Source organism: Diabrotica undecimpunctata, chromosome 4 (genome assembly GCF_040954645.1).
Source record: "Diabrotica undecimpunctata isolate CICGRU chromosome 4, icDiaUnde3, whole genome shotgun sequence".
NCBI classification, from domain to species: domain Eukaryota; kingdom Metazoa; phylum Arthropoda; class Insecta; order Coleoptera; family Chrysomelidae; genus Diabrotica; species Diabrotica undecimpunctata.
This window is the reverse complement of record NC_092806.1, coordinates 132,955,324-132,980,060: the sequence shown is the minus strand read 5'-3', so window position 1 is coordinate 132,980,060 and position 24,737 is coordinate 132,955,324. Positions and strand designations below refer to the sequence as shown.

The window sequence follows — 24,737 nt, the reverse complement described above, 5'->3', positions numbered from 1 at the left end:
AAAAGGCGATTCAACACTTTTCTAAGTGCCATAAGGTTCGACGATATCAGTACCAAAACGGATAGAGCAGAATTTGATAACCTGGCACCAATACGTACGATGTTTGACAGTTTTGACCAAAAGTGCTCAGAGTTTTACACTTTGGCACAATATATTAATAATTGACGAGACGTTAGAAGCTTTTCGAGGAATTTGCCAGTTTAGACAATACATTGCTAACAAACCGGCAAAATTCAGAATTAACATTTATTCCTTGACAGATGCAAAAATCTATTATACGTCTCTCTCTCTCTCCAATGGCGCTACAGCCCAAATCGGTCCTTGGCCTCCTCCAAACTATGCCTCCAACCTTGTCGGTCCCGCGCCGATCTTCTCCAAGTTCTCACGTCTAGCAAATTTTGCGCGTCCGCTGCCACTTCATCGTCCCATCTTTTCCGTGGCCTTCCTTTCGGTCTTGCGCCCTGCATTTTACTATCTAGGGCTCTTTTCGGCAATCTTTCTGTCTCCATTCTTATTACATGACCAGCCCAGCGAAGTCTCTGAAGTTTAACGAATTCTGAGATCGATGTCTCTTTGAACAGTTGGTAGAGTTCATGGTTATACCTGGATATTCCGTTTTCGTTAATAGGTCCAAATATCTTTCTTAGGACTTTTCTTTCGAAGACTTCCAGTTTTCTTTTTGTCTCTTCTGTCATCACCCATGTCTCGCATGCATAACATACTATTGGTCTGATAATAGTTTTGTTGACCCTGATTTTCGATCTCCAGTGTGTGTTTTTGGAGTGAAAAATAAGCTTTGTTTCCTTTTACTATTCTTCTTTGGATTTCTGGTTCTTCTGTTCCATCCGTGTTTAATGCAACTCCTAAATATGTGAAACTTTCTACTGTTTCAATATCCTCCTCAACTGTGCGTCTGTTTCCCTTAGCTCTTGTCTGTGTTAACTTTTTTGTCTTTTGAATATTTATTTCTAGTCCGGTCTCTTTTGCCTTTGATTTTAATTGTGAATATATTTCTGCCGCCTCTTCTGTTCTGCGAGATATGAGGCTGATATCATCGGCATAGGCGGCAATCTGTATTGATTTATTTGTTAGGAGATTACTTCTTCCTATATTCAGCTGTCTTATCACATATTCCAAGGTCAGGTTGAATAGTGTCGGTGCCAGCCCGTCTCCTTGCTTTAATCCTTGGGCTATCGTAAAGTTTTCAGTGAGCTCATTTTGGACTCTGACAGTTGCTATTGACGAATCCATTGTTGTTTTTATGGGAGTATGTCTTTTGGGGTGTATTAAAGCTCTACAATATTTGATATAACTTGTTCCTATCAATTGAGTCGTAGGCTTGTTTGAAATTTATGAATATGGTGTGGACGTCAATGTCGTATTCCCACGATTTGTTTAAGATTTGTTTCACTGTGAATAGTTGGTCAGTTGTAGATCTTCCTTGTCGGAAACCGGTTTGATATTCCCCGACAATATTTTCAGTTAGTTGTTGGAGTCGTTTGTTTAGTATGTAAGTAAAAATTTTGTACGCCGTGCACAAGAGGGTTTTGCCGCGATAATTTTCGCATTTAAGTTTATCCCCTTTTTTATAGATTGGGCATATAATCCCGGTTTTCCAATCATTAGGGATCTTTTCATCATTCCAAATCTTGTTATACGTCTAATATAGAGATTTATGCAGTAAAGCAGCCCGAAGGTCCATTCAATTTGCCAAAGGATTCCCCCAGTGTAGTAAAAGGTCTTATCCAGCCTCTAAATAAATCTGAACGAAATGTCATCATGGAAAATTACTTCACGGTGAAACGATCTCTAAAGTATTAGCCATAAATTAACAGTTGTAGGCACACAAAAATAAGCTCGACATACCAGCGGAATTACCTAGTGCAAGTAAAAAATCGCCCTGTGTGTAATAGCATGTTTTCTTACAGGAAAGACTCTAATAAATGTATCCCGACATCCTATGTTCCAAAGAAATATAAGTAAGTACGTTTTTCTTCTTTCCACCTACCATGACGATTATTCAATTGCCCCTGAAACACATGATGTATATAAACCATACATAATTTCCTTCTATAATGACACAAAACGAGGGATAGACATAGTACCTAAATAGGCTCAAAGCAGACGACCGTATTACTGAATATAATAAAGCTACAATAAACTCACAAATGATTTATAAAAGTAATACCCAAATTTTTATGCAAAGAAGAAAGTATATTGCTGACTTGTCTCGGAGTCTTTCGATGCCCCATGTAGAAAAAAGAGAATCACATCTGTGCATATTCCATTACGCCAAAAGATAAGCAACGTTATAGGAAAAAAGCCCACCATCTCGCTAATAAATCAACCTTTTCTAAATGCGCAGAAACCTCGATGTCAGTATTGCCCAATAAGGAAAAAAAAAAGGTTCACGCAGCATACCTCTTGACTTGCAGGAACCCCATCTTCAAGGAGCATACGTCCACCACAACGTACATTATGCTTTTAATGCATAAGGAGAAGTGAAGAGCAGGAGTACGAGTCGTAAAGAATTCTAAACATTACATCCTACTGTGTTTATATTTTAGTGTTTGTTAAGTTTCTTTGTATCTATTATCTTTTATTTTAGCGTTTGTTCCGTTTTTGTGTATGTCTTGAGTTTTAATTTAAATTTATGTTCTTTTAATAAGAGGAGCAGACTTTCTATATGCATGTTGTCCATTTTTTGTAATTTTAGCAAATAGAGAAAAACTGCTATGCGTTTGGCAAGAAATTGAACGAAAAACTGATATACCTAAAACATGGATGAATAATCATTCAAATATTATACCTATATGCTAAAAATCTAGTATTGATAATATCCCAAAAAACTTGAAAAAACTGTTGGACAAACTGCATTTAGATTGTCATCCTTGGACGAAACGCATTTTGATTGTCTACACCAAGCGGTATGACAGACGTTTGGTAGTAACGATGTAAAAAAACTCAAGTAGCTTCATAAAAATAGTATTTTATTTTTAAATACAAAATAATGTTTAAAAATAAATGGAACAATAATGGCATTTTACATATCATAAAGGTCCCCATGGTCATCATTGCAATCACAGCACTCAGCTCCTTCGATAACGTCATCATCCTCAGTTTCAGCAAGGTTAACTTGATTGTCATTTTGCTCACCAGTATCAGAAAGAATTGGTTGTAACCATGTTAGCTTAGGATCGTTGACCCAATTCACCCCTGACAGTTCCACTAATAGTTTCGAGAGGCTCTGGAGTTTTTTTGGTTTAATTTCGTTTTGGAGTTCTACAGCAGGTAAGTGTAAAGTCGAAAGCTTCTTTCCACGTTTCAATAATGTTTGGAATATGGATCATCATTTCTGTAGAACAGTTCGGTCTTAAGCAAAATATTGTTGTTGTTTTGTGATCTCTTAATAATAATTCGTTTGGCTGCACTGATTCCTTCAATTTTTTTTAAACAGGTTAACGCAGTTTTTAGATCATAAACAGTCCAGTCTCTACCAAGTTGTTTAAATTCTCCCTTCTTGGAGTAAATGTCATAATATTGTGTAGGGGTTTTTATTGTACTATAGGATCGTGTAACTTTTTCTATTTGCCCGAAAACACGGTCCGCTGGCAAATATGAATGTCTGCGTACCGGAAAAATAAGTACCACAGATTTAATATTTTGTGGGGCATTTCTGTATAACCATAGCATGAGCATATGCATCATGTGTGCATTTTTATTCTGCTCCACACAACCATCTGCGAATAGTCTTAATTGTTTTATACCTGATCCAAATTCAGATTTATTAAAAAAATCACATAGAGCAGAACTTGTTTCAGCAGATCCCCTTTTTGCTTGATGTTCCATCCAGGTGTAGAAAACTGGCTTTTTAATATCCACGTCGGTTACACAAAAACAATAAAAAGATAACTGCTGGGCGTAAAATGAATCTTGAATGGGCACTTTCGGTAAGACTCGAACCTGCTGAAGCTCAAAACAGTAGGAAACAGTGTGTTCTGGTTTTTCCTTAGTTTTGTCTTTACAAAGGCTAATAGAAGTTTGGGTCCTGACACAAAAGCCACATACGTCAGTAGCAGGGCTTCCAAATGCAATATTAAAATGACTATTAAAGCTCCTACTAAAATACTTGTAATTTACTTTCAAATTCTCAGCAGTACTTTGATTGTACAGATTCCATAAAATAGTGATATTATTTTCAGATGATAGATAAATGCGCCTAGATTTAGCACGCCCGTAATGACTTTCATGTCCTTTCAAACTGGCTATAAATTTTTTAATAGCTTCAAATTTTTCAACATTCTTGAAAGACCGTTTGTCCCCTCCACGGTTCTCAACAATACCACTGCCAGATTGCATTTTTCGAGCAATAGTATTTACGCGACTCTGACTGACACTAAATATGGATAAGAATAATTTCTGGGAAATGTAATTTTTTTTTTCCATTCTTCCAAACCTAAAATAAAGAATATTACTTTCGGTGAAAAACACATATTGTGTTTTTTACCGTGTTTTTAAAATATCTAAACAAAAACTTTTAATGCTAAATAAGATTTTATTGTAAGTAAAACTTACATGATATCTTATAAAGAAATTGTGGGATTTTCTTTCTATTTTTCGGTTCCGACTTCTATCTGGTTTTTCAACATCCATAAAATGTCCCAAATAATTATCCTGTACATTTTTGTTTATTGTTTCATAAAACATACTTCTAATTGTCCTAATATCGTCTTCGGATACTTCATTACAGCAAAAATCTTTTCGATTAGGGTGATTACAGAAAAAATCAACAAAATATTCCAAATTAGGATAATGTTTTGAATGCCTTGAAAAGAGAATGATATTAAAATATTAACGGCAACAACATAAGAACTGATAGTCAACATAAGATGATATTGTGTAAACAATACCAAAATACACAAGTAACCTATAAGTCATTAAAGCATACCTAACATTGCTTTTACGCTCTTTAGTTAGATGTCTTTTTCTTTTTCTGCTACCGCGGTCCGTATCACCAACTACATGATCTCCTGTCACAACTACATCCATTATTTTATATTGTTTTGTTGAAAATCGGAAAAACAAACGCACATAAAATAAACTTAACAGTATAGACACCAACTATACAACGACAACGACCACCAACGACAAACAAATCGCAATTAGTCCATAGCGCACGGACAAACTTCGTTTAGTTCGTCTACCATCAATGGACACACAGCACATAGAAAGTCCAAGGTATTTTTTTCATTTAATTTGCAGACAACAGAATTCATTTGGAACGTCTTTCGTGACACAAAATGGTGGCTCTATACATATAGTTTGCGATGCCATCTTTGGTTGAAAATTTGAAAAAATGGACAAAATGCATATAGAAAGTCTGCTCCTCATAGATATTTTTAACATAGAAAGCAAATAAAAATACTATATACTATAAACTAACGCGCGACCACCGATCGATCGTGTGACAGAAAAAAGTCTTTCGACTGTTATCGGTTTAAAATAATAAATTCATGTCAGTCCTAAATTACTGGCTTGGCAGTAATAAACGAAATCAATAATATAGGCGGTTCTAATAATACCATCCCACCAGGAGTACTTATACTATGATTTTAATTCGTTAGTGTAAAGGAGGAACTGGTTTTTTACTAATTGATTTTTAAGTACTTCCTTTTTATTTTTAGATTTGATTTGACACACTTTGTAAAAAGGTACAACCTTATGATTCACCAAGAATTTATTGGACGTAAGCATTTTGAAGGTTTGGCCTGTACATTTTTTGTTTTTAGTGGTAGTTAGTTGAATTTATAAAGTAATAAATTCTCAGTCAGGCGTAATGCATTATTTTTAATTTTTACTATTGCTTGTCATTTTTGTTTTAATTTGTGAAGTATAGATTATAGATAAAGAATCTTAAGTGATAAAGTACAGGTATATACACATACATTATTATATTAAGATACTCATCTTCACTCTCTAACAAAAGACTTTCTAGGTATGCTTCTGGTAATTTTTTAAACGTCATTGCGACACATGGTACACTTCATCACAGAACAAGAACAAACCTCTTGACTATAACAACATGTGCAATATAATCTGACGTACCATCAGAGCAAGACGTGTAAAAAATTGTAATCACGTGGTTTTATTCCTATTGGTTAAATGTCTTCCGATAATTGACAACTTTAGTTAAGCATAAGAACTGAATCATATTATATTATTGATCATATTATAGACAACAGAAAAGAGGCTATAGTAATTTTTCTTGCAGTGGACGACAATTTATCTGAGCAGGGCCGCATTTGGCCGGCCGAGTTTCGCCGCCCCCACCCCATAAGAACTCATTATGTCTGTCTTCTACTTTTTTTTCTACTTCTATTTTTGGTAAAATGGCACACCTTTAATGGGAACCGTATTTGTATCTATTATGAAGTAAAAATATAAGTTTATTTAAAAAATGAAGATTTACGATTTATGCCACGAAATTAAGCTTAATATGTATAAGTAGGATCTGTAGCGGGATCTAGTGTTTGTTTTGATAAAGCAAAGTGACTATCTTGAATTCTTAACTTATCATAACCCCATAAAAATCTAAAGTATATAATCAATAAAAGCATATGGTGTACTACCACCATATTAACCAGTTTACACAAGATGATCTTAAAATTTCATCAGCTTAAGTACCAAATGCTGTATTAGCAGCCATCTTCGTCTTACTATTAAAAAGAAAAAATTTACATAAACTAACGTAGAGATTATACCTTTATTAGAACTATTTGTATTTTGCATTTCAATAGCAGTCATTCCGTTAGTTCCATTTTTGTCCTTTTCAATTTTTACACCCTTTTCTACCTTTTTAAATTGTATCTCCTCAGGTTTTGTACTCTCCTTCTGACCTTTCTGCTCTTTGTCTTTATCTCTTTCTATCTCAATAACCTGTTTTGTAATACTGCCTCGAGGAACTACAACGTTCTTTTTTTGTTTGGGTTGTTGAGATCTAGCCGTTCGTTTCTTTGGGCCGCCCATATCAAGAAGGAAGAGACCTGCAACTACCAGGGATAGCGTTCCCACTATAGCAGCGTTGTCTACCAGACTTGGAGGAACGGAGTCTAATGCAGCGAAGGAAAGACTTCCTAAAACATAAACATCTTTAAAATACCAAAATTCATAAAAAGTAAAAGTAAGATATAATTTCAAGTAGTAAGATATAATTAATTTAATCAAGCAAGAGATTTCAAAATGGTTTATAGTAACTGTTTAATTTTTGTTTGTTTTAGATTTTTATGATGGATGTTGTAAGTCGACAAAGAACATATATTCTGTGCAGAAATAAAAGTAAAAAAGGAAAACATGAATTGAAATACGAAAAGGGATCCTAATGCAATTTGGAGGAATATGGCTTTTGTTATCTGAGATACTGCAATTCAAATAAGTGTTTGAAAAAATGCAGCCAGCAACGAGCGAGAACATAAACAGTAAATATTAAAAACCACATGCAAGAAAAAGAGTTCAATGACACGGCCATAATAACAGAGTAGTTCCCAATCCCAAAGGATAGACATTAGCAACGTGGAATGTTAGAGGTCTAAATGGCCAGGAGGTTGAACTTACGGAAAAATTTAAGAAAAATTAAATAGACGTACCAAAAATAAAAATAACAGATAATCAAAGTCATTGAAATGGTACTAGCAGCGAAAAGGACAAGTTGGGAAGAATTTGGAAACAAGATAGAAAAAGACTACCACACTAATTAAAAGTTATTCTTCAAAACCCTGAAGAATCTAAGAACCGAAAAGTTTCTACAAACACCAAAGCAGATAAGAGACAACGAAGAACTCGTACTGCATGACAATGATCACATCTTAGACAGATTAAAGCAATATTTCGATGATCTACTGAACACCCAAAATAATTTAGATAGCAACCAAGAAGAACCAGAAGAGGTAAAGCAAGGAGACCAATAGCCAGGCCAAATAACTAAGGCCTAATAAATTAAACAGTAAGGGTGACGTACTGCATCCTTGTCTTAGTCCTTTAGTTACTTTTATTATCTTGGATAGTCTATTTCCGATTTTTAGGTAAGTAGTGTTATCCCTGTATACTTCTGTGATTTTTCCTAAAAGGTATAGACTAATGCCGAGTTGTTGTAAAATTTGCCACAATTTAAGACTTGGAACTGTATCATACGTTTTTTCTAGGTCGATGAAGGCTAGATGTACTTCTGTACCAACCGCTATTCTTTTTTCTATTAATTGTTGGAGTATAAACAAGTTATGCCCTACATCATCTTGTATTTTTCCTTTCCATTCATTATCTTTCCCAACAATCTCCCGAAAGTAGGTAGGACACGTAGCAATTAGGATCTTTTCCATTACCCTTTTTAAAGATGGACACTTGATGAGCGGTTTTCCATTTAGATGGTACTTTAATTTGTTGGCACCATTGATCCATTAGAAAAGTTATTCGTTCTATTAGGAGTAAACCTCCTGTTTTAAATAAGATATATTGCCAGGTCCTGGAAATCACCCGTTTTTCATTTTAATTATCGTAGTAGGGACCTTGTTGTTAGTAGTATTATTGTTACTATTTGGTGTCTATCCTTTCTGTATTCCTCTCCCATATATTTCAATCTGGACTCTTGGAGTAAATTTTTATAGTGATTTTCTGACTTTTCTATTGGAATTAAGTTGCTTAAGGAATTATGGGTGTTTTTCTTTAGATTAGTGATAGTTCTCCATGCTTCCGTAGTCTGAGAACCACCAAATAAATTTTCAACTTGGACACATTTTTGTTCCCAGAAATTGTTTTTTGGTTCTTTTATTTGATTGCGTACTTCTCCGTTTTTCCGTTGATATGTTACTCTATTGCTAGATGTTTTATTTGTTAGCCATTTCTTATATATTTTCTTTTTTCTTATATAATTTCTTTTGCGTTTTCTATTATACATGGTGGTTCGTGGTGTTTTTTGTCGTTGTTCTCTGTTCCTAATACTTCATAAGCAATTTTTTTTATTATCGTTTTTTCCTTTTTCTTACTTTCAATTAATCATAAAATTCTTTGTGTTGGTAATTCTGATTTCCCATTTGTCATATGAAGTTTCACTTCAAAATATCAGAGGTAGGGCAAGTTTTTCTATATCTCTTTTCTGTATTTATAATGGAGTTTTCGTTTCAAAATTAATTTCTACTGTTACAACTCGTATTTTGTTATTGGATTTTGTCTTTTCTCCATTTTTGGTGAAACACCACAATTAGCTATATTTCACATGGAAGACTTACGACTGTTGAAGACTTACTACAGTTAACCCCCAGAAGAGACAGTATTGTTTTACATTTCTATTAATTTGTACAGTTTAGGCAAGATTTTTCTCTTTTTTGCTTCCCTATATAAATAATATTAAATATGATTAGGTAGTATAATCTTTTAGTTCTTCCTGACAAATTTCTAATTGTATAGATTGCGTTAAGATAAGACGTGCCTATACCTGAGTCAGTATGAATCCACTGTTATACATTGGTTGCTAAATAGCGCCAGATTGATGCATTGATAACCATTTCAAAAAGAGATTGTCTTGAAGATTTGTTTTAAGTCTTCATCTGTTTTTCAAAGTTTTTTGGATGCCTGACCTGAATCTATTCATACCTTTAGGTGTTCCAGAAAGCTCACTCATCTTTCTGCCATAAGAGCAGAAGTCCAGGGCCAATGATAAGAATTGTCTTTCGCAATATTGTCTTATTGCATTAACATGTCAACTAACATGAAAGATAATACCTAATTTGGTATTTAAAACTATATTATAAATATTAGTCTTTGTATACAATTTTTAAATACATATTTTATATAAGAATTCTAACTTACCCATTACTATGAACAATACGGTTCCTACTCCTAGTAATATATATTCAGTTACTCTCCTCGTGGTTGGCAGTTCTCCAACGATGTGACCCACAAATAAAGCACCAGTGATTATTAAATAACCTAAAATTAACGAATAAATCTTAACTGTCTTTTCCTTTTTAACGAATATACTTTATTTTGTTGTTCAATATGATTGTGTGATAATCCTAGATGCAAATTAGCTTTTATTAGGCCAAGAATCCTTTTATGGATTAACCAAATGCAACGTGAAACGGGAATTTGGGTCTGAAAAAACATTCAGTTAGAGCATCACTGAGAAAGACACAATTTTTTTGTAAATTTATCTCCTGAAATCTAAAAGTACTTTTTCAAAATGAGAAAAAAGATTTAAGTTGGTAATAGGTCTTTCCACTGGTTACTACTCCCTAAGGTAGCAACTCAAAAATATAAACAAGTTAAACAGTGAGAACAGTCTGAATTGCTTAAAATAAAAAGAAACGGGAAATATGTGAGTTATAGCACATAGTATATATTTTGCCATCTTATAGTACCTCAAGTAAATTACTACCTTGGATACAAATAACATGATTCCTAGAAAAAGAATAAACTTGGACAGAGGTATTAGGACTTTAGAGTTTTACCACGCGGTTTAATTAAATTAAGATTATGTACAGAAACTTGTTAGGTCGATATGCAGAGGCTAAGGAGTTTTTGTTTATTGACGAATTTATTAGAAATGACATTATGAACTATAATAATGCGCAAATCTGGGGAGAAGAAGACTCTTACGCAAAAATGTTTCGTATCACCAAAGAAAATAAAGTTAATGTAAATAAGACTGGTTTTTTTTTCAAAACAGCTTAAATTGTAAAAATTATTGCCAGTTCTTACAAAAGATATTACCAAATTACATGGAATAGGTAAATATCGCAAATATTTGCCCTAGTGGACCCTGATACATCTACTTCTTTGACATCTTGAGGGCTAGGTCTATTTTATTACCCTTTCCAACTTGCAGGCGATTAAGTGTTCTCTACAAAGGTACTTTTCTTACAGGTAAGAGTTCTTCCCAAAGTTCTAGATATGGAGGAATAGCTTCTTTACGATTACTAAGATAAGTTGTTTCTGGTAAATCTTGTAAATGGGCTACTCTGACCACAAAGCTTTACCTTGATCTTCATATTGTGTGTTATTGGACGTGAAGTGAATGTCAAGGATCTTCAATTTATTTATTTTGTTTCACATCTCTAGCAACTTCTCTTAGAAGAATAGAGCTTAATGATGGGCGTGGGTCTCACAAATTCACTAATAATTCTTATTGACTCGTTGATAGCTATATCTACATATCTACATGTCTGATGGTTCCCATACTGGAACAGCATATGCTGTAATGATTCTTTAAGTGTGGAAGGAGGTGTCCCCTTTTGATTAACAAGTTTGTGGTGATTATTTTTTCTGGTTATTATTTTGCCTTTATTTTAACTTCAAACAATGCTCTTTAAATGTCAAAATGCGATCACACTCTCGTAATATCTTTTCGTATACAGTTGTAGGCAAAGTTGTAGATAGAAGTTTCGGGGACTAATAAATCTAGAAACGGCATATAAAGCCCAATAACAACGTATATTTCTTAATAATGAGGAATAGAGAACTGAGAATCATCGAATGTTATGTATGGTCGCAAATGCTATATGGAGGAGGAGGAGGAGGTAAAGGTCAGAATTAAGATAGCTCAAAAAGGATTTATAAAATACAAGTCGATGTTACAAATTAGAAATTGAGTATGGTTATTAAATTGAGGTTCGTCAAATGTTACGTATGGTCGCAACTGCTATATGAGGTAGAAGTGTGTTATATATAGGCATATTCTCAAAACTCCTTGAACTGTAAAAGTCTCAAACGAAGAAGTATTAAGAATAATTGGACACGGCAGAAAGCTTATGAAAACAATTCTTCTTCTTCTTCTTCTAATGGCGCTACAACCCTTTGTGAGTCTTGGCCTGTTTAACAATGTTCTTCCATTCTGCCCTGTCGGATACTTTCCTTCGCCTTTCCTTCCTGCCTGATGTTCATGGTTTTAAGATCCGTCTCTACGTCGTCTATCCATCTTTTACGGGGCCTTCCTCTTGTTTTGTTTCCTTGGGGCTTCCATTTCTGGACTACTTTTACAGCTCGATTATCTGGCATTCTTTCTAGGTGACCAAGCCAGTTTAGTCTTTGTGACTTTACAAATATAACAATATCTGCGTTCTGCATTAGTTCATCCAGCTCGTGGTTCATTTTAATTCTCCACGAACCATCGCTGCATTGGGTTGGTCCAAATATCTTCCTTAGTATTTTGCGCTCAAATAGTCTCAGTTGATTTTCATCAGTGGTTGAGAGGATCCATGTTTCACATCCATATGTGACCACTGGTCTAATTACTGTTTTGTAGATTCTAAGCTTAGACTCACGATTCAGTAACTTACTTTTCATTAAGACTTTGTATGCATAAAAGCACTTATGAAAACAATTAAAATAAGAAAAACATCGTATTGAGGCCACATGCTTCGAAACGATAAATACTCTTTTCTACACATCATCATGCAAGGGAGAGTAGATGGAAGAAAGTGCTTGGGAAGGAAGAAGAAATCTTTGCTGTGGAATATCAGAGATTGGACTAACCTTGGTATTGAACAGATATTTCACGTTGCAAAAGAGAGGAAAGCGTTTAAAGAATTGATCGCCAACCTTAGTTAGAAGACGGCAGTATAGGAAGATGATGGTTATTGCTCGGTTTTATAAAAGAAATAAATAAGTAAACGGAATGGGATGGAATATTTAAAAAAAAGTAAGGTATGTACATGTCAGTGGAAGTTCAAACATAATAGGTCGTTCAGAAAGTAAAGAACGTTTTGACATAAAAAATTAAAAACAGAATATATCCACACAAAATTTCATTTACAAAGTCATAGTACCTTAGGCTATTTTTCAATGTAGTTTCATTGGTTGTCAAGACATTTCTTGCATCTCGGAATCAGTTTTTCGATGCCGGTGTTGTAGTCATCCACCATCAAACGCCTGAGTCTTCTGAACTTCATCTTTGAGCTCTTCGTCGTTTCCAAACTCCCCCACTTAACAATTCCTTCAGTTTCGGGAAAAGATGATAATCGGATAACATTTAAACTGAAGTGGGAGTGCTCAAAAATTTCCCGTTGCAAACGTTGAATTTCTTGCTGAGTTCTTGCCGATGCATGAGGCGCATTGTCGTGAATCAAAAACACCTCCGTCGACAATATTCCACGTCATTTATTCTGTATTGCACGTTTTACTCTTTGAAAGGTTGCACAATGAGCTTTCGAGTTTATTGTTTTACCCTTAGGCATAAAGTCTACGTGAATTAAACCTTTACATTTAAAAACCGAACCGCATTGCGTACTTTACATTTGGCCGGATTTTCAATAGGCGCCGCAGTTTCAAAATGTTTAGAACAAAAACGCGTGACCATAGAGTCACGAGAGTTGACTCACACCGATGTGACAGACAGAGGTAACTGGCGGGGCGGGCATGAAATCGTAATGGTGGGGGATCGGCGCCGCGCGTGATGTTCAATCGTATTTTATTTTCTGGACGACTCACGTATAACATACAAAAACTAATAAGCGTTGATGATCGTTACGACAGTTATGTCTACATGTAAAAAATTAATAATTCTAGATCAAGACGTATAAAACCAAAAACAATGTATAACTACAACTGACAGAAAACCGTGAAATAAATGAGTCCTAGAGCAGGGGTCACCAATTATATTCCCTGAGGGTCCATTTCGAAAACCTACTACACTTCTGCGGTCCGGACACTCAGCACTAAATCAGGACGTGGCGTAACCATTGGGGGGGGGGGCGGGGGAAGGGGGGTCAGGTAACTAGGCACCTCGTTTAGGGAGGTATGAAATAATCTCAAGGAAAAAGTTGATTATAAAGCTATTATATTGTTTTTCTCCCATCTTTGTTTAATAAATTTTTGCCGCGTAATTTGAAATATTTGTATCTTGGAACTTAATTTAATTATTTATTGCTACTGTTTCTGATTGTTTTTTTTTCTGCAACTATATTTTTCAACAAAAACAACACTTGAAAGTATTAACTAGAAACACGATTCATTTTATTATAGTTTTATTACCTAAAATTTTGGGAAAAACATTGTTGTTTTATTATAGATTAAATAATTTTATTGTCCAGACAGCTTCCCTATTTTAGTTAGTTTGCTAAATGATTAATTTTAAGTAGGTACTTCCTGAAATTTTGGAAAAACGTTTAGTCGAAACATATTGTTGAGATTACGAGAATTTCTATATAGTATTAGTAGGTACTGTGCATTTTAAAAATGTAAAGATATTTATATAAATATTTAGATTTGATTATAATTTTACACTATAATTTTATTACTATATTTTTACTGTTTGACTTTTACTGTCCTAGAGGATATGAAATTGTATATCCAACATCTGAAAAGACTATATTTATAAGGTTATAGTTGAAAAACAAAATATCTTATTTGTGTAAATAAGAATTACTTATTTACTGTCAGATATAAACAGATTTACTTATTGTACTATTTAACTTCCATAACATTACAATAAGTAACAAATATACGCACCTCCATAAGTAACATCTGCAACAGCAGCACCGACTCTACTCCAGGTTATATTATTTAGCAAACTCCATTCTCTAGATATTTTTTGTAAATACAGAAAAACTCTTGAAGCTTCATCGTCTGTTACGCGTTTGAAAACTAAACATGCTGCCACCAAAAGCTAAAATAACAATTAATTTTTTAATATTGTGATAAAACTATTAAAACTATTTATTAACAATTTATTAGTTACGACTATTGTTTAACTGAATTGTGGAGATAAATAGTGTAGTCGAATTTTATTAATAGAAAAACTGACAAAAAAATACCGCTAAAGACAAGTAAGCAAAGGTACGCAAAATGCTTACAAAGTAAGTGGCTTACAACTAGATGGTTGGTGATATTTCTCTTCTTCTTCTTCTTCCTTCTGGTACGGAGGCTTTTCTTTTTCAATATTAGTCTCCTAAATTGTTTAAATTATCGCACCATCTTTTTCTTGGTCTGCCAATACTTCGTCGTCCATTTCGTGCTATTCGTACTATACTATCCTCTGTCATTCTACTAATGTATTCCTTCCACATTGCATTCCTTCCATATTGCAGAAGATCTAGAAGCCTTGGCAATGGTGATCGCCAACGTCGTATAATTCTGATATGGTACGCGAAGAAGAAGAAATTCCTTCCACTCCTATTTCCGTTTTGTCACCCATCCATTTATGTCTTCTATATTGCATGCTTTTCTTATGTTTTCGCTTCTCTTCCTATCCAACAGACTTTTCCCTGATATTCGTCGGAGTATTTTTATCTCTGTTGTTTCTAGTAGTCGTCTCGTTTTAGATATGTCAGGTCTTGTATCCGCCGTGTATGTTAATATAGGTCTAATTGCTGCTTTATAGATTCACGTTTCTGTGATATTTCTCTAAAGTATAAATATTAAAAAGAAAAATAATTGAAGACTAAATTTTTCTATTTTTATTTGGTTAGTCATATTTATTTGCTTCATTGATTACCAAAAGGCCTTTGACAATGTTAGATATGAACTATTGATACATGAACGTACTTCGTATCACCTTACTTTTGCAAAATTGTGAAGAGCGTCACACCAGGTCCTCCTGGCCTTTCAGCAAATGACTGCGAATCCGACTATAGTTGAAGTGGTACGCTAAGAGGACTAGCGTAGGGCTTTACCCCCTCACCCCCGAGGTATCTGTGTTGCTACACGAACACCTGGCCGTTATCACAACCACGGGCGGAAAGGTAAATGCAGGTACCAATGAGGTCCCGCCTAGCACATTTGTCTCAATAGTGAGCTCGTACCGCAGATTTACGTTTAGCTGAGACTAAACGCATGGAGCTGCAGTTCGTATAACCGCACTCTGGTTTTATGGAATAAAAGTACATTGGCCACACGTGAGCTCGTCTCGAATACTAGGAACATAGACAGTTTACCAAGAACTCAAGCGTTCTTGTACGTTTGATACTATTGATACAGACGTTAAACGAAATCGAGCTCAATGACAAATACATAAGAATGATTCAACAACTATATTGAAATCAAAAGGGAGCCTAAAGACCGCCAATTATCTATACACAGAAGAAATGGAGATAAGGAAAGGTATAAGACAGGATTGTATTCTCTGCCCACTACTGTTCAACATTTATGTAGAAAAGATATTTCAGCTTTCACAATATAACGAAAAAGGCATCAAACTTAATAGTATTTCTGTTATTAACCTAAGATATGCTGACGATACGGCCATAATAGCGGAGAATATAGAGGAGCAGCAAGATTTAGTGAATATCATAAATAGGGTGGAATAGAAGTGCGGGCTTAACATCAACGTAGCAAATATTAAATATATGGTATACGTAAATAGTGTTCGATTCTTGTATCCTTCCCGTTCTCACTTACGGAGCTCAAACCTGGACATTCACAAAAAAGAACATGGACAAGATTCGAAAAACTCAGCGAGCCATGGAACGACAGATGCTTGGTATCTCACTAATAGATCGGCAAACGAACGAAGCAATCCGGAACAGAACAAAAATAAAGGACGCCGCGAAACAAGCAGCTAAATTAAAATGGAAATGGACTGGACACAACGAACGTCTCGAAGATGGTAGATGGAACAAAGAAGTCGGAAACTGGCGACCGTACGATGCGAAGAGACCAAGAGGAAGACCTCAAATGCGCTGGAGCGACGATATCAAAAGAGTCGCAGGACCAATGTGGAAACGCCTAGCACACAACAGGGATGAATGGCGAGAAATGGGAGAGGCCTTTATTCGACAATTCGGAGAGAAGAAGGGCTATAAAAAAAAAAAAAAAATACGTAAATATGGTAATCAGCATACAATCAGCAGCAATCATATAGAAGCTCAGAGGAATACAAATAATAGAGCTATTGAACGGGATGTTAAGATCCGCAAGGAAAATAAAATTCCTCTAGTTGGCTGTATACCATGAACCACATAAGTTTTAATTAAAAATCCTTTATAAAAGGTATATGATAAACAAGACCCTTTCGGGCTACATCACAACAGAACGTTTTCGAACTAACTAGTCCATCATCAGTGCATTTACCAGATGTACATGAGTCAAGCCACTAAATTTGTGAGTATAAACCCTTAAAATGGTACAAAATTTTTTATTTATTACATCTTTGTTAATAACTTACTGATGTTAAAGATTTTAACAGAAACCCTGGATGGCAACGTAAGACTTCCAATTTGGGGTTTGCTGACCCTGAAACGATATCTCGGTATGGGCTCTAGATTGCAAATAGAGTTCAACATATATTATATCTACTAACATAAACAAGTTTTAATAATCCTTATCATTTATTTCTCCCCTAAGTTAGTTTTATAGCCAAAAGAATGATCTGCTAATTATCTTAGATCTTCTAACAGTATACTGTCGCCCATAGAGGCTATAAATAAAAAAAATCAGGCTGACAGAAAGTGCGGATTGCAGATTTTCGTCAGACTAAAGACCAGACGACGAAACACTTTCTGTTGAACTGCCCAGGGTTGGGTAGGCTAAGGCTTAATACATTTGATGTTACTCCTGCTAGACGTATAGTTAGATAGTTGTTACAGTTAGCCTCTTTTCTTTTATATGTATTGAGATTATGAGGCTTGGTTTCTATTCTTTATGTATTGTTCGCGTTCTTCGTGTTATATTAAAGAAGTTGAACAATCATGCTCCTCCTACCTTTCCTATGTATTTCACTATTTCTGGGTCCATATTATCCATACCACCTGTTTTTCTTTTGCTTGTAACTCCTCTATTTTTACTTCTTCATCATCTACGTTTTTTTTTTTTTTTTTTTTTTATTTTTATGGCTTCGGCAGTTTGCCATACAGCCAGTTACATGATCTTTTAATCTCATTAGGTACAGTAAAAAGTTTTTGAGTTATTTGCAATCGAATAGACTAAAATAGATAAATTTACAACATTTAACAAAAAGAAGAGAAAAAATATAAATAATACATACACATATATATCCATAAACATATACAATTAACATGGGTCACTCGTTTCACGTCCAGGGGACCATCAGGACATTATAATATATAACATACACAGGAGAACTAGGCCACGGCAAATAGGATTAAACATATAAAGGAGAGAAAACAAAGGTAAAAAGTAAAAACCAATTTTTTTTTTTTTTTAACTAAAGAAAAATATTACATTTGGTCAAAAAATCGATTATGCAATCGTAAATTAATCTATTTTGAGTCGCTAGGGCAGATAAAACGTTAAACGGAGATTTACCGGTAATACGAACTATATTATTATATAATAAGGTGGATTCCAAATTATATTTGGCACAACCAAAAATTACATGATCTAGGTCACCTTCTACTCCACATTCCAAACAGTTTTTACTCTCGATCACATGAATCTTTGCAAGATAAGCAGGAAAACAAGCATGTCCAAATTTAAGCCTAGATATGGTTGTTATATAACGCCTAGGGACATTATAAGTTCTGTGCCAATGTGCAACAGGGACAGTTGTGTGTAAAGAAGTGTATCTATTTGGGTTGGTAAAACAAAACTCAGACCATAGGTCACTCCATTTATATTTTAAAACTGCCTTGCGTGAAGCAACCAAATCAGAAATACTGGGTAGAAATCCTGTGGTATCCGCTGAATAAATACTTAATTTGGCTAGTTGGTCCACATGTTCATTATGTTTAATTCCACTGTGTGCTTTGGCCCATATAAATATCACATTTTTTTTATTTTCCTTAAAGTGTTTAACTAATTTTTTAATTAATATTATGTAGGGATTGGAGTATGAGGTTGGAACAAAAGGTTGGTTAATGGCTGTGAGAACTGACATGGAATCTGAAACAATAATAACGGAGGAATCTCTGTTAGAAACAAAAAGTAGGGCTTGATATATGGCAATTGCTTCCGCACTAAATATGGAAATATTTGCTTTTAATTTGAACATTTTTTCTACCTTCTCCATGGGGATGTAAAAGGCACATCCTGTACCGTCTTCTGATTTGGAGGCATCCGTGTAGATAGTACTGTAGTAATCCCAATTGGATAAAATGCTTGTTATAATGTTGTTATTTGCTCTTCCAGTGTTAACATAATTTGGTTTAATAAATTTAACGCTATAAAAAAGAGCTTCAAAATCATTTATATCTGTGTGTGATTTTAAATTAATAGCTTCATCAGCACAAACTGTGTTTTCTCTAAGAGCTTCACATAGGGTTGGAGAATTTTTCTTAATCCAATATTTATTCGTTAAATCATAATTGTTTAAATTTGTTAATTCGGTATAAAGGAAAGTGTTCTGGTGTTTAATTTTCAGTAAAAATTTTTCGGCCAAGAAATGTCTTCTAAGAGAAATTGGAGGCTCACGTGCTTCAACATAAAGGGGCTCAATAGGAGTTGTCTTCATGGCACCAATACAGATACGCAAACACTGGTTTATAAATATGTTTAATTTGTTTAGTAAGTTCTTGCTGGCAGATCCATATAACCAACATCCATAATCTATGATAGAGCGAATGTAAGTTCTATAAAAAAGTAAGGAAGTCTGAACATCTGTTCCCCACCAAGTTTTAGTTGTCATTTTCAGAAAGTTTAGGCCTTTTTCACATCTATTTAACATATATTCTATGTGAAATTTCCATGTGAGCTTGTGATCCAGTATAATGCCCAAATATTTAATTACCTTTTTAAAAGGAATTTCTCGCTGTTTTACTATAAATGTTTCGATATTGGGAATATTATGTCTACTGAAAATGGTCACTGCTGATTTTGTGGCCGACAGCTGAAGGTGATTTTCTTCCAACCATATTTCTACAACGTTGTAGGTATCCATTAAAAATCCAAAAGCTTCATCTCTCTTCTTTGTTTCACAGTAAATGCAGAAGTCATCTGCATATTGGATGATCTTAAAAGGATATTTTTCCAACTTTAATTTATGTAGGTCAGCTGTGTATAAATTGAAAAGAAAAGGACTTAAGACAGCTCCTTGTGGAATTCCTGTGAAAACATATCTTGGGCCTAATAAATGGTTGTTAAAATCCCTGACATAAACATGTCTTTCTGAATATAATCCGATAATAGCATACACTATTGCCTTAGGAATGTTAAAATCAATAATCATTTTTTTACTCAAAATATTTAAGTTTAAGGTGTCATATGCTTTCTCAATATCAATAAAAATTGTTGGAAGAAAGTTATTTCTAGAGAAATTATTTTGAATATTTGTTACTAAGGTTGTAAGTGCATCTAGCGTACCCACTCCTCTTTTGTATGCAAATTGACAGGGCGTAAGCAGGTCTTTTTTATGTAGCCACCATTCCAGCCTATGTTTTATCATACGTTCGAAAGTTTTTTGCACACATGATAGCAGAGAAATTGGTCTATAAGAATGGGCCAAGTTAGGGTCTTTACCTTGTTTAGGAATCGGTGTGATTATAATTTTCCTAAAATCTTCAATGCACTCACCTGCAAGCATCTCATCAAAAATTTGTAGAAGAAAACTTTTTGCTATAATTGGTAGGTTCTCTAACATCGGATACTTTATTTGATCAAAACCCGGGGCAGTACTTTTTTTATTTCTTAAAGCATAATTTAGTTCATTAATGTGAAAATTATTTGCCAAAAAATGTTTTTTATCTAAGATCGTATGTTCGATATTTACAGTGAAAGGAACAGTCTGGGGAGCTACATGATTAAAAAACTCATCTATTAAATCATCATTATGTGGCTTACCAATGTTTATTGTTTTACGATTCATTTTTTTTGCTTGTTTCCATATCATGCTAGTTGGAGTATTTTTGTTGAGATTGGAACACCATTCAATCCAACTTTTTTTAGCTTTTTCTTTTAATGTTCGTTTAGTAAGTGCCATGCATTTTTGGTATGCAAGAAAATTATCTTTTGTGGGGTTTTCTTTGTATACTTGCAGTACATGTTTCCTTTCAGAAATTATGTTGTCACATTCTGCATCCCACCAAGGTGAAGGTGTTCGATTTTTGCACTTAAACGGTCTGTATTCTTTTAAAGTTCTTTGTGCCGCATTATTTATACAATTGATTAAGAATGCATATTTTTCTTTGGTGGTTGGATATTCTGCATCAGTAAATTTATAAAAGTAGTCTTCCACAAACTCTTTATATTGTTCCCAATTAGCTCCTTTTAGGTTCCATCTATATCGCGGAATTGTGATGTCCTGCGGAATTTGCTGCATTGCAAGAGTTATTTTTATCATAAAATGATTCGATCCAAGTGTGTCAGAGTAAACTGCCCAATCTATATCACTAGCTACGTCCGAGGAGCAAAAGGTAACATCTATCATAGAATCATTGCATCCTGGCCGGGTAATACACGTGGGTTCGCCAGTATTCATAACTACAAAATCACAATTATTGCTTGCTTCAATGAGTTGTTTACCAATAGAATCGTTTTTATGGGATCCCCAAGTAGCATGATGCGCGTTAAAATCCCCACCAATAATACATGGAGTTGAAAACTGCGAAAAAATATTTACCCAATCAGTTGTGTTGGTTTTAATATCCGGTGACCTATAAACGGAAATTATACTTAAAGTTTTATTGTTGAATTTGATATTAATACCACAAACAAGAAGATCGACATTAAAATTGGAAACTATGCTTAATTCTAGGTGTGAAATCGACTTTTTGACCAAAATGCAAATTCCTGAAAAACCATCTTGTCTATCTTTACGAATTACATTATAACCTACGAAACTATATACTTTTTTGGGTTCAAACCATGTTTCACTTATTATTGCTACATCAATATTATTATTTACAAGATAATGCATTAGACTATTTTTATTCGAAACAGCAGAACGTGCATTCCACTGACAAATATTTAATGTCTTTGGTAATGGAGTGAAGGTTACTTTTTACATGTGCCCTCCAACACTTTATTTATTCCTGTTTGAATTAAATCATTATTCAAATTTTTGATATCTTCAATGGTATGAATACCTTTTAAAAATTCAACTATAAAATCTGCAATTGACTTTACAATGTTTTTGTTATTTAAATTTTGATAATTTGGTGGATTATTATTTCGAGGCAGTGGTTGATTAGGGCCAAACTGAAACGGAAACATCGGTTGTGGAGGAGGAGTGTCACTAGAAATTCGACGTTTTTTATTGCTATGGCCGGTAGGACTTCGTGTAGGATGGGTGGGCAAAACGTAATTGCTATTATTCTTAAAATTTGAGTGTAAAAGGGAGTTAGAATTTCCAGACTTAGATTCAATCGCTGGTAAAGGCGGAAAATTGGAGTTGGATAAAATAGAAAAACTATTGTTTACAGATATACCAGAATAAGACATTTCACAATATTCTTTTGCCTCAATAAAGGAAATATTTTGTTCAACCATAACATTCTTAATTTTACGTTGTTTTTCATAATGAGGACATTTTCTTGAAATAGAAACGTGGTCATTTGTTTTACAATATAAACAGCGAATTTCTGAATCGTGACAAACATGGTTTTCAGCTTTTACATTACTACACTTAATACATAACTCTTCAATATTTTTACATTGCCTAGAAATGTGACCATAGCGTAGACATCTGAAGCACTGTGTAACTCTGCTAAAAAACCGCTCCACCGAAAAATATACACTATTTATTGAAATATAATTAGGTAAAGTGTTCCCTTCAAAAGTTACAATAATGGTTTTTTTGGGGACATACTGTATATCACCATCCTTTTCTATTCTACGATGTGTACGTTTAACATCAACTACTGTTGAAGGAGATTTTATGTTATCTAAAATATATTTCGTATCGAATTGAGTATCAATATCTTTTATCAAACCCTTAATTTCTAATAAATGATTTGGTATAAACGCTACAAGATCATTTTCTGATAAAAGAGGATTGTTTACTAAAGCATTGGCATCAGAACATGTTTTTAGACTAACTTTTATTCTATTTTTTCCAACAGATCTAATTTGGTTAATATTGTTAACATTTAGTTTTTTGTGTAAGATATCTCCCACAAATAAGGGATGAAGACGGCCGGCATTTTCAATATTTTTTCGTTCGATAAAAACACAAATATTACTCAAATTATACTTATCTCCATTTCTTAGATTAAAAACTTTAGGTGTTTTATTTTGTTTATAAATATCCTTTTCTTTATCACTAATGACCTGACGACTGGTTTCAGCTGTTGTCTCAGAACTTAAAGTGGTATCCATGTCTTGTACGGGGACCGATAAATAATTTCCTGACTCCGCATCACTTTTAGAGTTATTTGCACTCATTGTCTGTTTAATAGTTACACCTAACGGCGTCTTTCTTTTTAAAGCTTCCCCCATTTAGGGGGGAGCTATTTACACTCCGTACACGTTAACCACCGTACCACTCCGTTGGCTACCTGAATGGGAATCTTGAATACTTATTAATTGTAATATAACTATTAAATACTGTTTAATATACACACAATTATTAAAAACTAATAGGAGAACTTTTAATTATCAAGTTTAACTTTGACAGTTATTTGACGTATGATCATCTACGTTTGTGATGAAATTATTTCTCGCTTCGATATTATTTATTTAGTGTAAATTTATTTAAGAAACATTTTAAAAAATAAAATGTCGAAAATATAAATAATGTTTTAACATTTTTTTATTTTATAAAAATTAAGCAAGATACTTACAACTTCGAAGAGTTTTAACACCGACCATCTATTAAATTGGGCCATTTTGGAATTTAAAAATATTTTTGCCGTCCAGTTACAGATATTTTCCTAAAGTATTCCATGTTTCTCTAGAAAAAAAGTTTATATTAGATATACATTTGAATTAGGATGTATTTTTAATTTTACCAGTTGTAAGCATTTAAAACACAAAAAATTTGAAAGATCCATTAATATAAGAAAAACTCCAACCCCTAAGTTTAAATTAATCTAATATTTTCTAAGTCTCTTATAACTTACACTTAACTCTTATCATTTATAAGTCTCTTTCTTGTTGGTGTCCTTAAAATACTTTCTGATGCCTTCAAATATTTTTCCTCCAACGGTTCATAAAAAGGAAAGGCAGTAGAGAGAACTGCGCCAAATATGGACAGTGAGACATTTATTCGATATTTTTCTGCTTCAAATAGTAAATTATCAATAAGAAGACGATCAGTAAGAAGACCAAGAAAACGATGAAACGACTACTGGAGGCACATTGAAAAACAGACAGAGTCATGTCTATATAAAAAGAATAAGAAATAGTAAATTGTAAATACTGATAATAGTGACTAAATTTACTCTCTGGTGATAAGCGATGTGATATTATTCATGATTTTCTAAAATGTCAGATGTAAGAATATTCTATGTTTCTGTAGCACACAAAACGTTTGAAATTGATAACAGTTTATAAATGTAAAGAATACTGATCTTAAACCTGCTCAAAACATCAAAACTATAATATAAACAAAAGTTTTTATTATAGTATATTTAAAAAAAAATTAGATACTTTTTTTATAACCGCTTTTTCCTGCAGTAAATTTAAGCTTTAAATCATAACTTATATTGTATATTTTTGTCATATTGTTGGTAGTATGTATTTATGACTTAATTTAATCTGTGATATGCAATTATTTTGCTATGGTTGTACTCACAAATGCGTCAAACTTTTTAATTTTGTAATTTACATTCAGTGAGAGAATTATATGTAAATGGTATTCGTACTGCACTTTAGGATGTTTTTTTGTAACTAGAAATTCAAATGCAAGACGATATTTATTA

General features: G+C 33.7%; 1 protein-coding gene across 2 annotated transcripts in view; it reads right to left on the bottom strand.

Moving 5' to 3' along the window:
• The window catches only part of LOC140438410 (uncharacterized), a 56,761-nt gene that overhangs the window by 4,693 nt on the left and 27,331 nt on the right, over nt 1–24,737 (bottom strand). For both annotated transcript variants that reach the window (XM_072528091.1, XM_072528092.1), the window contains exons 2-5: nt 23,658–23,767; nt 14,497–14,653; nt 9,859–9,978; nt 6,762–7,133 (exon numbers count right to left, since the gene is read on the bottom strand). In XM_072528091.1, the coding sequence (XP_072384192.1) occupies nt 6,762–7,133; nt 9,859–9,978; nt 14,497–14,653; nt 23,658–23,702 (694 nt within the window). In that variant the 5' untranslated portion in view covers nt 23,703–23,767. The remainder of the gene's footprint in view (nt 1–6,761; nt 7,134–9,858; nt 9,979–14,496; nt 14,654–23,657; nt 23,768–24,737) is intronic.